Source organism: Hippocampus guttulatus, chromosome 14 (genome assembly GCF_054856545.1).
Source record: "Hippocampus guttulatus isolate MCC_2025c chromosome 14, RoL_Hgut_1.0, whole genome shotgun sequence".
NCBI classification, from domain to species: domain Eukaryota; kingdom Metazoa; phylum Chordata; class Actinopteri; order Syngnathiformes; family Syngnathidae; genus Hippocampus; species Hippocampus guttulatus.
The window spans coordinates 9155204-9170127 of NC_141274.1; the positions used below are offsets into that span (position 1 = coordinate 9155204).

The following is a 14924-nucleotide window of genomic DNA, read 5'->3' on the forward strand; positions in this document are numbered from 1 at the left end:
TTAAAATGCTCTGTGTGAAAACAAGCTCCTGACGTCCTTGCTCACAAGTTCTACGGTACCAAACTCATCAAAGCAGGCGTGGAGGACCTTGCCCCTTTCACAGTCATGCGGAAATGAAAAATGACTATCTCCACAAAAAGTTAGAAGCATACAAATGTCCAAAGTGTTGGGAAGAAGACACATTAAGATGAAGTAAGTGGGCCGGAGGGATCGCCGTGCAACAAAAAAGATGACTCCAAGCACATTATTGGTCGCCATTTTTCTCAGCTAAATATACACGTGGGGTTATTTTCAAAGATTGCGAGCCTTTCTTTGACATTGCAGCTGCAGGCGGTTCATACCTGTTCCTTGACAGAGGCCAGAATGGCGGAGGTGCTTTCTGACTCTGATCCGTCTCCGTTGGAGGCATTGAGGACGGGGCTCAACATGGCGGCAGCGCTGGCGGTGTCAGACGACACGTCAGGCACCGGCATTACTCCTAGAAAACAAGACAATCTGTCAATCAGTTAGGAGTGACTGGCTCTGTATCGAAAATTTGCAAATGCCAGCGACATGTTTTCGGAGCATGTGCTCCTGCCGTGCCTCCGTGAGGTACGGCAGGAAGTACAGCAGTGACCCGCGTCGATCTGTAGCGATCCCGCACCGTACGTTTTGTTCACAAGCAGCGGTGAGCTTCCCGATTTTCGCCGCAGTGAAAGCCTGTTCGTTATTTTGTGGGAAAAATCTGCTCGACATGATGAAGTTGACGTTATCAAGGTGTCGGTTGAAGCAAAATCGGCAAATAGAAAATGAACGACGTGAATTCGGGACTTGTGACTATGAAAACCAGGTTCGACTGTCGCTGGTAAAATTGTTTGTGTAAAGCGGAGCTTATTTTAGGCATCCTTTCGAGACATGTGCGGACAAAAAATGCTTTGCAAATTAGGCACGCATCAACCTGATGACAAGCTATTTAGCTGGAAAGCGCGTGATGAGCGATCCACTCTCTGTCATGAGATCGTCCTGATCCATTGAGAAAGGAGTTTGCTTTCCATCCACTCAATCCGGCAAGGAGAAACGACACGGATTGGCCTCAGAGAGTCTCGTGACAATACCCAGACAAGGACGCCGTGCGCCATGCTGGATCAGACCACGAGTGGGAGGACACGGGCATCATATGCACCTTGTAATCCTGATGCAGCAGCGCCGGCCAACTTTGCGCGCCGATGAAAGACTCGTCATGAGGATGTGACACATGCGCGCACACACACACACACACACACATGCAGACACATGGCTGGCTGTCGCCGTGAGACAGCAACAGCCCACGGCCTCACTCCAAAAAAACTGAAAACTGTGAGCGGTAAAGAGGGACGGGAGGCAAACGACAAGAGGGCAAAGCTCATCTTGCTTGCAGCAGTCCTTGGTCACTCGCTGCTTTATTGTTTTCATCTGGCTAATAAGGCTCCAATCGATGATCCGGCTGGCTGTCTTGCCCTGCTTTCCGTGCCCCCTTGCGTCACGTTCTGTCGGTTGTGTCCTAATCCTCCGACAGGCTTCCTTTCTAAACGCTGGACATTCTCTCTCCCTATCTCTGCACATGACCTATTTTCACGGTCCCCTCGCCTTTTCAGGTTTATTTCATCATGTCCGGTGGAGGGTGACCGCAACGGGATGGCCTCAAAGGTTGCAGGTTACGTTCGAATGGCGACAGTGCACCCGAGCCCTTCGTGAACTTTGCCCTGTTCCTCACAAATGCTTGGCTGCTCACTTCTGGGCATGATGACTTCATGTTTCGGATTCTTCTCCTCCCCGTGCCATTTTTCATATCGTTTTGCCATCTACTACCTGTCACTGGGTCATTGCTAGAGAGTCGCCATACGCCATTAGAACGCTGTACAGCCGCCAATGTGAGCAGACCGCCAAACTAATTCTCCCATAAGCTAAGGGAATGAAATAATATGTGGCCAGATGTGGCAAGGCGCACTCGACACCTCACAATCGAGATCTTCTTGGTTGGAATCTCATCTCGAGCCCTCCTGTGTGCATATCGTGAGAAGATTTGCCCGGCGGTACTCTTGGATGTTCCATTCGCGTGTGTTACTGCAGCGCTCGTGTTCAAGCAACAGTTGTTTGAGGGCTTAAATGACCGCCTAGAGCGATGCCAATTTCCCTTGGCCCATCTCTGGCAATTTGAATGTTTGCATGAAGTGAGCAGGCTTTTCTCCGGGCGTTCCGGTTTCCTTCCCAAATTGGTCCATGTGTGCCCTTTGCCGTCAGAAATACACCAAAATGCAAATAACTCAAATTAGCCAAGAAGCAAAAAATAATGAAAGGTGCAAAAACAACAACGAGGTTCGGATTCTTCTGTCGGCAAGGCAGACATTGTATTTATTATTATTTTTGCATGAAGAGGGCGTGCGCTGAAGCAGTGTAGATCTGACTACTGATCAGATTGCTTCAATCTGCAGAGATTTGATTTAAAAAGCTAGTAATGAAAAAAAACCCCATCTCTAATCCGAAATTAAAGCTGGGGAAAAAGTTAGTTTATAGCCGTGAACTTCACGAGACACAACCATCTGATACTCGACCAAGTACGAATTTCTCTCGACTCTATTTCGAAAAGTCTGATCATTTTGTAAATGCCGACCCGCCAACATCATCATTTTTAATGTACTGCGTGTTTGAGTCAAGATCTCTGCGCCATCTGTGTTCGACGCTCGCGTGACATCATTTCATGGCAGTCGTCATTTCCTCATCATTATTTCTCTCCGTTCATCCATCCATCCGCGAGGCTCCTCGCTTTCAACTCGAAGTTGCTGCCGTGTGAAACTCTGTTTTTGTTTGATATTCAAACGCCTCTTTTATTTTATTTTTTTGCCTCGAGTGCATTCTTGACTTGACCTTGATCAGACGGCGTACGGCTTTCGTTGTTTGCGTCTCATCAATCCTACCTCGAATGAAATTTGCTCTCGCGGGAAAGAGCCTAACCTCGCCGTAGCTTGTGAATGCTTTTCATTTTTACGGACATGCACATGTCCAGAAGGAAATCCCGATGGAGTATGTTTATCCCAAATGTTCTCCTCTCACCAACTGGGTTTTGGATTTACAATAAATACAGACATAAATATATCATGTTTGCCATGAATGAATAATTTCATCAAATTATGGGGGAAAAAAAATCAAGCCAGCGTTTTCATTCGAAGGAAAAAAAAAAAAAGACATGAGCGAAGCTCGGATAACAACCGCCCACCCAGACAGGGAAGGCAGCCAAATATAGGTCAACTCAGCCAAGCATATCCAAACCCTTCGTACAACTGACCAGTGCAAAGCAGCTTTCCCCAATAATAGCCACCACAACTGGGTTATGGAGGCCAACGGGGCAGCTTGAGACAAGACTTTGAATATGGATTATGCCCAACGGCTTTAGTTTACTCAAGGATTAGCTTGTATATGTATATACTGTAATACCTCCTTTTTCAGCAGTTAATGGGGACTGGCACCCCCCCCCCCGCAAAAGCGAAAAAAACTAATGTAGGATTTGCTCCGCCCCCCTCTGAATTTTCGCGTATGTATATGTGGGTACCGGGATATTTAAAATCTGTAAACAGTATTTAGACTTGACATATTTGTGACAAAGATTACACGTATTGACTTCAATCTTGAATTGCACAACCTTATCCAGTAAAATGATGACACACTTGGTGATTGTCTTGTCATTTTATGAGTTCAAATAGGTTGATGCTTTCTTTTTTGAGCAGATAACTTTTTTTTTAGGGAAGAGAAAAACGCTTAGCTAGTTGACAGTTTGTGCGATCACTTTAGCCTTCCTCTGAGCCGTTGCTGCTTGTGACGTGTCTCAAAAACAGCCGGCCGGGTGGGGAAACCTTCCAAATAAGGCAGCCGACCACCCCCTTGCCGCCGTTAAAGCAATGTGTCCCTTTTGACGGTGCCACCTCCGTGGAGGGAAAAGCGGGCTTACATGCTCCCACACGACCGAGACGCATTGCTTCACCTGTGGCGAGGGCTTGGAGTGCAACTTAACTCATCAAAAAAGCAAGGCAAAATGCGACGATGCACAGCCAATCAGCTTGCGGGTTAAATCCAAAGCCTCCGAGTCACCTCATCTCGTTGTCCGTGAACATGAAACAACGCGTCTTTGTGCAATATGGCTGCAAATATGGATGTATCCACCCCCCCCCCATATTTATTTATTTATGTATGAAAAAGCACCACAAAACGTGAGGCACGAAGTGGCGAGGGATTAACGTACTGGGTTAGTTGTTGTCTCTCTTTCACCTTTGTAATGTCGGGGTATTTCAAAGTGATTTTCAAAGGGGTAATCTCCCACACTGCGACAACAGCCTGCCATGATTGACATGAGGAATTGCGAGCTTAATCTTTTGACCGTTTAAGCTCACCAGCGCAGTCTGAGACTGGCTCGTTTTGGCAAAGTCAGAATTCATCACGAACCAAATCAAAGAAAAATCCAAGTGGGCGTGTTATCTTCCTGCAGTGCGTGCTCCTTCTATGCATCCGTCTATGCATCATAACACAATTCCGTGCGTGAATGCGTGCGCTCCGTCAGAGATGGGATTCTTTTGTGTTTCGCTCACAGTCCCCCGTTGCCTCATTAAAACTCGCCGCAGTGTTTTGGCTTCGCCAGTCGTCTGTCCCGTCTGTATATATGTTTATATATATATAATATATGTTTATTGGTCACTACTTCGCGGATTTTCATTTATCGCGGGTGGTTTGTGTCCCTATTAGCCGTGATAAACGAGGGATTACTGTATGCATATATACATATATACTGTACATACATATACATATATATATATATATATATATATATACTGTATATATACCCCACGACATAACCCCTCCCCCCAAAAAAACAACAACAAAAAAAGACATTTGACAGTGGGCACGAGGTGAGTTCAAAAAACGTAAAGGTGAAGGCGGGCAGAATGAAAAGGCAGATGGTGCCAGGACTACTACTACATTTGCTTCAACACTGTAGAACTTTTCTCAATCGTTCAAGATACAAATAAACCATTGTGGATGAAAAGAATAAAACCATTTAGCTTGAAAACTAGATCATTCCATTTTTGAGGCAAAAATAGTTTCGGCCACTTAGCGCTTCGCGGCTGATGGATGAAGACGTCACATGAATGATCCTTGTCTGACTTGAGCGTGTTTCAAAACTGGGAAGAATTTAAAAGTGGCCCTTTCATCCTTCCCTTTGGACATCCGTGGATGTTTAGTTTTACGAATTCAATTCTGTTGTGTGGTGAGAATCTACACTAACATTAGTCAATGGTCGTTGCAAAAAAAAAAAACAAAAGGCGGGGCTGGGGAGCTCAATCACCAGCAATTCATATCAAGGAATGTCCTTTAAAGTGTCCTACGTATGGACTTTTGTAAGACCGAGAGGCAAACCTGTGGTCCAGCGACAATTGCAACCCCCCCCATCACGACAACGGAATATTTGATACCTGATTTGAAGCCGTGAAAGCCTTTGCGTGTATTCAGCGCAAGCGCTCACAAATGATTCGGCCCAACACACTGCGCCGGGGAGCCGTGCATGAGTAAACGATATCATTTCATGGCTCTGTAGTCGACGCTTTCTGCTTTAATTGTCCTAAATATAAACTTTGCAAAGGCTAAAATAAACATCTGACGGTGGGATTCAATTAAATATCCTCCTCTCTCATGCTTATCTGCTGTTTTAATTAGTGTGCAGGAAAATCACCTCTGTGCACAATGCGCACACACATAAGCAATGCAAATAAATCTCTTGCTCAATCTAACGCAAGACAGAAATATGGGCACGATCATATCCCAAAACATTTAGAGAGCCTTTTTGGCTACAATGATAGTTTGCGTTAGTTAGTTTTATAAATGCAATCTGTAGTTTCAGTTAGTTTCCGTTGTATATTATTTCGTTCACAAAGATGTTTTCTCATGATTTATTCCGTTAGTTTTTCGTTACCTATAGCGTGTGCGCAAAGTAGGCGTCATCCCCTCCCCATAGCCGTTTCAAGATTTGGATACTAATGTTTTTGAGAGGAATTGTCTCAAATTGATGTCATATTTACGAATGAAATAGAATAAGATCCGTCTGCCGCCCTCCAATCTGTCCCCCCCTCCCTCAAATCCATCACGCAACTGCGTCCCACCACAACCGGTCGAAAGTTTAGTCAACTTCCAGCTCCTAAATTGTCAAGTGTGGTTGTGAAAGAAAACGCGGCTCTCCGGTGGAGTGCGCTCTGTCAAATCCCCAAACAAGCTCAACGAGGCTTGCGCCAGTTTTTCTTCTTTACTCTGGTGCGCATCTGCGCGCCGGCTACGAAAACGCGGCCCCGTGTGTCCAGCGTTCCTAAAACTGGGAGGAATATTCTTAGTTGAGTGCTCATTATGTCAGAAACTCCGTTTTGCGGCGTGATCCTTGTAGCTCTTGGTCGTAGTTTATTCCTATGCGAGAATATACCAAGTATTTGTAGACTCTTCGCGTCTGTTCCCTGCGACAGAGACGTTATTGTACTCCACAAAGATTTTTCTGTAAGCCACACAAATAATTGTTTGCTTCTACGTGGAACGAGAGCAGAAATAAATCCTCGAGTTAATTTCCGCTCCTGCTCTTCCTCCTCATTTCCCTTAATCTTTCTCTCTGTCTTTGGCACGTGCACACGCACGCACACGCGGCTCTCTACTGCAAGCCTACGATTCATCCCCAAATTCAGAACTCTGCAATATTTACGAACATTACAGCAAGGTTTGGTCAATCTTTTCTCATATTTCAATGTAAATCACCAAACTCTATTTTTCTGTCTCGGATCTCATCCTGAGAATGTTTTTAGACAAATCATAAGGATGCAATATTCTACCTACTCGCAGAACTCCCAGTTAGTGCTCATTTGGATAGAATAGAAATTGAATTATTGTTGTAAGAACATTACCATCTATATTTTTTAATATTTGCCCCCCCCAAAAAAACCACTGGCTCTAAGTCTAATAATATAAAAGGATGCAAAGTATTTGTACAGTTGAATTGCAATTGTCCTTTGCTACAATCGTGACACATCTGGACTTCCCTTGACTATATCCTCTCATCCTAGCAAAAAAAAAAAAAAAGCTCCAAAATGAGACAGAACATCTCGTGTTCAATTCTATTTAGGTCATGGCTTTGGCTTGGCCGTTCCAAAACTAAAAGGTGCTTTCTTTTGTTGAGTTGCATCAACATACGAATGTCCCTCCACGGTGACGGCTGAAGAAAAATAAGCGCAGAAGCATCACGTCTCCACGACAATGTTTCAGTATGGGCAAGATGTGCTTCTCTGGATGTGCAATCGCTGCGTATTGTACAACAGCTCATACGGTATGCTTTTTATTCTGCTGAGAAAAAAAAAAAGAATACAAAAATCAGGAAAAGCCACATGAATGAGTCCTGCTGTCTTTCAGCCCATAGTGGGGTTGGGAGACTCAATAGCTAATCCAAAATGGTGGCTGTTTTTGAACAGTCTTCCTGAGCTCGGTCGAGCCAAGGCACTTTGCTATACATTAGAAAATTCTCACACGAACAAACAAAAACGTCTTTTTAAACAAAAAAAAAAAAACATGAACACATTAAAAAAAGGATCTTGTCTCACAAACATTGTCAATTTGAAATCATTGTGAAATCTGGGCTTGTTTAATTGAACTGGAAGCTGATCTACACGCACAGAAGGGGTGACTCTGTCAGCGCTTAGGATACATAGACATACATAGACTTCTTCGCGCATCCACCACCTGCCTGTGTGGAATTTGCATGTTGGATTTTCTCCGGGTACGGCGGTTTCCTCCCACATTCCCAAAACAAGCACGGCGGGTTAATGGGACGCTCTAACTGGTCCCCCGGTGTCACCGTGAGCGCGGATGGTTGTGTGCCAAAGGCAGCCGGGAGAGAGGCTCCGACACGCCCGCGACCCTCCTGAGGATCGAGCGAATGAGATCATGGATGGATGGATGGAGGGGTATTTCGGACAAAAGACATGACAGTTGATAATTTCACACTGCACTTCCGCTGATCCCTCATGGCACACTGGCCATGGTACGGTGGGTCGCAGTCACTCAAGACTCTTGGTGATTGACTTTGAACGCCGTTTTGGAAGAGGAGCCCCCTACTGGCAAGAGATTGGCAAAACAACGGGGAAACTTGTGGGCTGTTCTTTGCACTGCTAACTGAATACGCTGCAAGTGAACACACTCAACAGAGAGACAGCGAGACAGAGGGGGTGGGGTTTGGGGGTAATCCAGGTTCATTCATTTCGTTCGGTGCGAGCCCAACCTATGAGTCACTTTCATACAGATACACTTCTCCTGGCTCAAAACACCATGAAGCCAGCCAATTCCGAGTAAATGTGCCCACTTCTAGGTTCTCCATTTAAATTATGCCACTCAAGTGAACAGGGAAAGCGCTCGGCGCTGCAGACATTACATTTTTCATGGACTGTAATCGTACTCACTGGAATAGCATCGCTAAGAAACCGCCGACTTCAGTTTAGTGCCATTTGAATCCCAATGAAATCAACACGACTTTCTCGCCCCACAGTTGATGAGTTGCATTTATCAAGATCGCGATGGTCAAAGAGGAAAAAACATTCATCGCACATTCCCACCGGACAGCAGCAAGAAAACAAACAACCATTTTCATCTTCATCTTCACGACAAGTAGCCTTTGTTGAGTTGCATGTGAGCCTCCCAAAAAGCGCAGGTGGCTAAAATGATGATCAACATCATGAATTATGTACACCTACGCTATTTTCCATAAATCCACTAGGTGGGCTATGTTGACAAGTGGCTTCGCCGCACGCCGTAATTACTGAGGTTACAACAGCGGTCACGGCCACCGCGCTGCAACAAATTCAAACATCACAAGTCACAACCGCCCCAGTGACGAGCTGGTGGGCCTCAGAATTGAGCCACGAAAGCCACACCTCGGTGCAACGAGTTTGGAGAGTTGTGCGGTTGGGAGATCAGCTTTTGGAAATCATGATCCGGAAATTAAAGGCATACACCTCACCTCACTTATGACAACGCCCATTTATGGACCACAGTTCAATCAAGCCATGAAAGGAAATGCATTTGGTCACCCGTCCTTCATGGATAGCGCACGGCCCGCGCGGGGTCACACGAAGCTCGAGCCCATCTCGGCTGACATTGGTCAGGAGGCGAGGCGGAGATGACGTCGCCGAGTCTTACGCCGCACGATCCCCCTTTCACGCAGAAGCTTTGCGGGCGCGTCAGAGACATCGCAGCAGAGGTGGCATTGATTCGCCTGCACGTCTTTCAGGCAGAAACCACCAAAGCGGGTTCCAGTATCCCTGCGTACGCTGTGTGCACGTTCGCACAGCGGAATTGGCATCCCGCACCAGACGGTAAGACGTCTGGGGAATGTCAGCACCGAGCGTCTGGCGTGACACCGGTCCGGACTTCCCGCCGCCCCCTTACACGCAGGTGCCATTCCAACTCTAACTACACCTCTGGGAAACAGCCTGCGCTTTGATGGGCAGTGTGAAAGTGGCTCTTGACACATACCGGCAGGTGGAAGAGCACGTTCATTCGACACTGCTTTGCAGAGAGGATGAAAATCGAGGCAGACAGATGGAATGTCACCTCTCAGCCTACTAGTAAGTGTCCAGCATCGCTGTTGTCTTCAAAAAGGAACCTGTCCCACCATCAGCTCGATTTCAGTCTGAATCTGGACCACCACGTAGACAGCAAACGGATCTGAGATTAACACCTGTATTTTACAAATGCTGATTCCGATGCTAATCCCCAAAAGGGCGAGACTAAGGCATGAAGGTTTCGCAAATCCCAGGTATTAAATATGATGGCGTCCGCCTGACTGAATAGATGAACACTTTCCTAAGCCGTCTTATTTCCATATTTGAAAAAAAAAACTTCACAAAGCTTCGTAAAACCAGGGTAAGGGCTGAGAAGTGGGTGTGTAAATTTGGCCTCTCTCTCGCTCTGTCTATCACATTTATTCGGAGCCGATACCAGTCCATCCACCATTCCATCCATTTTCTGTAGCTCCTATTCTGGTCCGCGGTCGTCGCAGGAAGCTGGAGACTCGGCTGAGATGACGTGCGGAGGAAGACAGAAATGGTTTCCAATCACAGGGCAAAAACAGAGACAGACAAGCCTTCACAAACACCTTCCATCGAGTGAATCGAACCAACGCCGCCTGCATCGGAAGTCGGGCGAAGGAACCGTTCCGCCTCCAACACCAACCCAAACAAACCAAAGGCACTCCATAATGCACAACGTCTGAAAAATTAATTGTTTTATGCTGGACTTCGACATGGGCCGCCCCCTAATGGCTCGACTGTGAATAACATGAGGCTGCACTTAGTTTCATCACATTTCATGGTAAGAGGTGAGATGCGGGCATTCAAAAAATAAATAAAGTGAAAAATTATTCATTTAAATTATAAAAAAATAAAAATCTTATCCTCCACACTGTGAGCATCACCATTACTACCTGCGGGCATTGCACGCACCGTTGCTAGCCACAGGAGCGCCATGCATAATACATGGGGCCAACTTGGAAGAGCTTCTTCTCCGAAGTCATGACATCATGGAAGAACGTGCTCGGGGGGAAGGCAGCCTCAAAGAAAGCCAAACAGCCTTTGCGTTGGCTTCAGACCGTGGAAAAAGTCCAAGTTTAGCATAAGAACAGCGGCAGATGACTGGCGCAGACTTGGACACGACACAAGTGAAGACATGCCGAATAATGAAATGACAACAAGCCCGGCGCTCGCAAGATAGACTAAATTCCGTAGTTTAGTCACTCATGTTCCTCGGGAGGGTTTGAAAACAAGCAACAACCCAAGTTTGTGTGTCAAGGTAAAAATACGAGCGTATGGTTCAGCGGATGGGAAAGCTTTACTCAGGCTGTGCTCACTCACGGTGAAAGTGGCCCAAATGTCGGATGTCACTTTTGTTCCACATCGTGTGCGCGTTTTTAAAATGGGCCGCGATTGCTCTTAAGGAAATGAAAAAATGATGCCACGAGGCGATGTGAAGTGTTTGCGATGTGGCTACTCTTCGTCTCCAATGCTATAAATAGGGAAAAGTGGCGCTGTCTCTCATATTTCATGTGTCAGTGATTCCAGCGGTCACTGTTGAGGAGCGTTTACCGCAGAGACTCTCCTCACTGCGCTTTCCGTCGTCCGAGCTTCTCTCTCAATGGTGCGGCCTATCAAGCCGTAGCTAATGGCCAGCTTTTGAGTGAAAAGGCTGGAAAAGCTCGCCCGGCCGGTATCAAACGAACGATCGCTTTCGGCAGTCTACAAACCTTAAAAAAAAAATTGGTGAGGGGGAATTTTCTAAAAATGAATCGATACAGAAAAGGTGTCGCGTGACGCGCAAAAGTGTTTCATCACGTGAGGTCATTGATTTTATTATTTATTATTTTACTCTTATTTTATTTTTAATCTGTTGATTACGTCCCGTGTTACAACGGGAACGGAGCAAACTGAGATCAAATAAGTTTTTATTTTTCTTTGAAATCATTTTGTTTCCGTTTCTCCGTGTGCGTTTCAAAGAATATTACTGTCCATGAAAAAAATGTCACGAAATTGGGACGATTCATTTCAAGGATGGATTGGGTGACTTTGTCATTTGTGTGGTGTACGCTTCGATTTTTCTGTTTGTATCTTGGGCATCAAGAAAAAAAACGGCAATGTGCCAAAGCAAACAATATTCTTGCCATACATCATAAGACGAGCATTAAAGAGTTACTCAAACTTCTTAAGCCATTTTGAAAATGTCTCAAGAAGTTTCAACACGCCTTTCATTTTACCGCCCGCAACTTAGGACAAACCATGCAAATGCAAAGTGACAAATGCGCACAGCAAAGCAGCTCGGGTGCCAAGCGCAATATGCCGCACGGCTGAATGAGGCACGAGAATGCTGAGCAAACTTTGAAAACAATGAGCAGATTAGTGGCTGCCCGGCTGCTGGTTCACTGCTAGTAATGTGAATGAAGAGGCTTTAAACCCGGACAATGCTGTGCGACGCTGTCCAAAAGCCACTTCCTCCACCGTGCACACGTACACGTGCTTGCAAAGGGTTGGGACTTAGAAAAGAGGGTCGGCGCAGATAAATGTCTTTTCGAGATTAAAAATGCTTCCATTCAAGAACTCATCCAAGAAATACGTAAGCGGGCGTTGCTTCTCGACCGGTCATTTCTGTCACTTGCTTGGCTGCAAAATTCTTCTCTGTAAGACGGCCTTGTCAAATTCCACCCACAAATCATCAATCAATGCAGGTCCCAATGTCGTACGCATGCAGCCACTTTTTCCTCTTCTGCACTGCCTGGCCCTCGGAGCTCCTCGGGACATCGGAACAAAATGGTCAGAACAAGCGCTTTCTTGCGCCCAACAAGTCCTTCACCGGGGCTGGCCTCGATCAAGCCCAAACCGCCAGACCGCACCTGGCCGGCATCACATCAACCTGTTGCCGTGTTAACCACAGCTTGGCCACTCCGTAGGGGACCCGTTGGTTCAGTCATTCAAGTGAAAGGGAAGTTATCGGAGGATTAGTCTCCTTTGGTAACGAGAATATCCACAAGGTGTGCATCCCATGTTTCATGTGTAACCCTCCACACTTGCAGTTCCTCGCTACTACGTCCGCCACCCACAAGTCAATCTCAGGAGAAAGCCCAGTCACGGTCGGCTTTAGATCTGTTACGACGCTTTAGTCATGAGATGGCGTCATTTCACATCCACCAGCAAGGATGTAGCGTGCAATGGCGATGGCAACAACTCGAAAGAGAATCGATGTGCGACTCGCATCGTACAGGATGGCCGTCTCCGGAGGAAAGAACATCTGATGACTCCAATTCTTCCCCCCCCAATCCGCCCTTTCCTCTCTCCCCGACTCCTCTGTGAAATCTCTGGCGGGAGATCAGGAGCTAACGCGTAAATAGGGGGAGGGATGATTGAGGACCGAGGTGCTCGCAAATAATGAATTGCGATTCACCCCCCGGGTCTTAGCCCTTCACCGGGAGGATGACTCATCCAAGCAACGATGTTAGCCTTGGCCTGCACTCGACTTGCCCAAAGGATGCAAGATGCGGCGACACCTTCATCACGCGTTGCTATGACCACATCCTATCGGTCCTCAAAGCTGCATTGTTTGTTCCCTGTTCTTTTGGTTAATCACAAAGTCGATTGCCCGTCACAACCAAAATGGGCCGCATCTACACAGTGACCCGGACCGACATAAGTACACGGCTATTTGCGAGGCAAAGGACAATTTCGTCCTGGCGAACACTCTTATCGCAAGTGACATGTTGACGTGTGAAGCAAACAATCTGGTCGCCTCTTTAAAGCTCCTTTTCGCTTCTGTTCCCTTGAAGGGATGCGGAGAGGACGGGCAAGCGCTCAGAGCTTCAGGCAAGGAAGCAAAGTGCAGCTGTTATTTCCCATCATCCATTAGTCAACCAGCCCGGCACACGAGTGGCGAGTGCGTGGCGAGGAAGTGATGGGTGTCAGTCTGTCACCCGCATGCATGTTGCTATGGAGAGCACAGTCAATCAACAGGGATCCCGACTTCCTCATGTTCAAGTTTCATGGACGGAGATGTTTGTGTCGATTTGTCCGACCCCATTGGGGCAAGCGGTGGTTTTTGGCAAACATTCACATGCAACATGCAAAACAACAGAACGGAAATATCTGTCCTGCTAACAGCCAGTTTACTCCTGCGACAGTTAATAAAAAAAAAAAACACAGAGTTCTAGCACAAGTTGCTTGCAGGCCTCACTCAACAGAAAGCCGTTGGGTGCTCTCTTGCACAACAGATGAATCTTCCATGTGAGGAGTGGTTCATGCCGGTGCTCCAGCACGAGACAAAAGAAGGAACTACAACACCGTGGTGACAACTTGTTGCCAACGTATCTTGGAATTCAATTCCCTGGCAATAAAAATGTTCCCCCCACTTTAAGAAACAGCTTTGGCTTGATTGCTAACAAACACAACATTGCAAAACACAATGACAACGAAAATGGACAAGACGGAATAAGCAGAGACATTGCCATGCCGTGTTCAATTCGAGGTTTCCAAGGCAACAAGGAGCAGGATGCTGTCCTGCCCAAAACAGCAGAAAAACACAGAGAGAGATGCACTCACGCAGCCACAGACACCTAAAATTGTCTTCAATGCAGCTCTACAAGGATAAGAGAATGTTCTTTATACACATTTATAGAACAATACACACCATCTGCTGTCTCCACTTTCCCCCTGATGCAGTGTCGTCAAACTTATGTTTGTCATCGGCCACATTGTTGTCCTCAGAGGGGCAAGTCAAGGAAAATAGTTCCAACAGTTCCATTCATTTTGAGGAGTGTTTCGGTGTGCCCTCCCCACCCCCCAGCAAAAAAAAAAATTAGCAATATCCCAACATTATTAAAATTGAAGACAATTTGCCATTATGGAAATTTTGGCCAGAAACAGCGGGCCACTTAAAATCATTTGGCGTGCCAGATCTGGGCCCCAATGCCTAAATTTGACAAACGTGTCTGCTGATGTATAATCAGCACAGTCCAATACGGTGGATTTCTCTTGGAACAAAAACAGATCCATATTTCTGCCACGCGTCCCAGAGCACAAGTCCACTACAATAAACGCGAACAACACGCAGCAGCTCCCTCGGAAACACAGTCATCTGGGGAATGAATAGAGATGAATGACTCCGCAGCGGGGCCGAGAAACGGCCCGAGGTGCTGTTAAACGCACAGTGGTTTTGTACCCGCGGACGGGAAGGGAGGCAGGCCCCGGCTGGAGCCGCACGCTGGCTGTGAGGTGCGTTTGCATCCCTCTCGCAGGGCTCATGGCTCAACCGCACGACGACACTTGACTTGCACCGTGTCTCCACATCGCGTTGTAAAAGGCAAC

The 14924-nt window shown here is 46.6% G+C and overlaps 1 protein-coding gene across 6 annotated transcripts in view; it reads right to left on the reverse strand.

Annotated features, from left to right (window-relative positions):
• ctnnd2b (catenin (cadherin-associated protein), delta 2b) overlaps nt 1-14924 on the reverse strand; it is a 60763-nt gene that overhangs the window by 45026 nt on the left and 813 nt on the right. For all 6 annotated transcript variants that reach the window (XR_015102876.1, XM_086129586.1, XM_086129588.1 and 3 more), the window contains exon 2: nt 342-478. Coding sequence is in view for 5 of the 6 variants with exons in the window: in XM_086129586.1 (XP_085985712.1) it covers nt 342-473 (132 nt within the window). In the remaining variant the exon portion in view is untranslated. The remainder of the gene's footprint in view (nt 1-341; nt 479-14924) is intronic.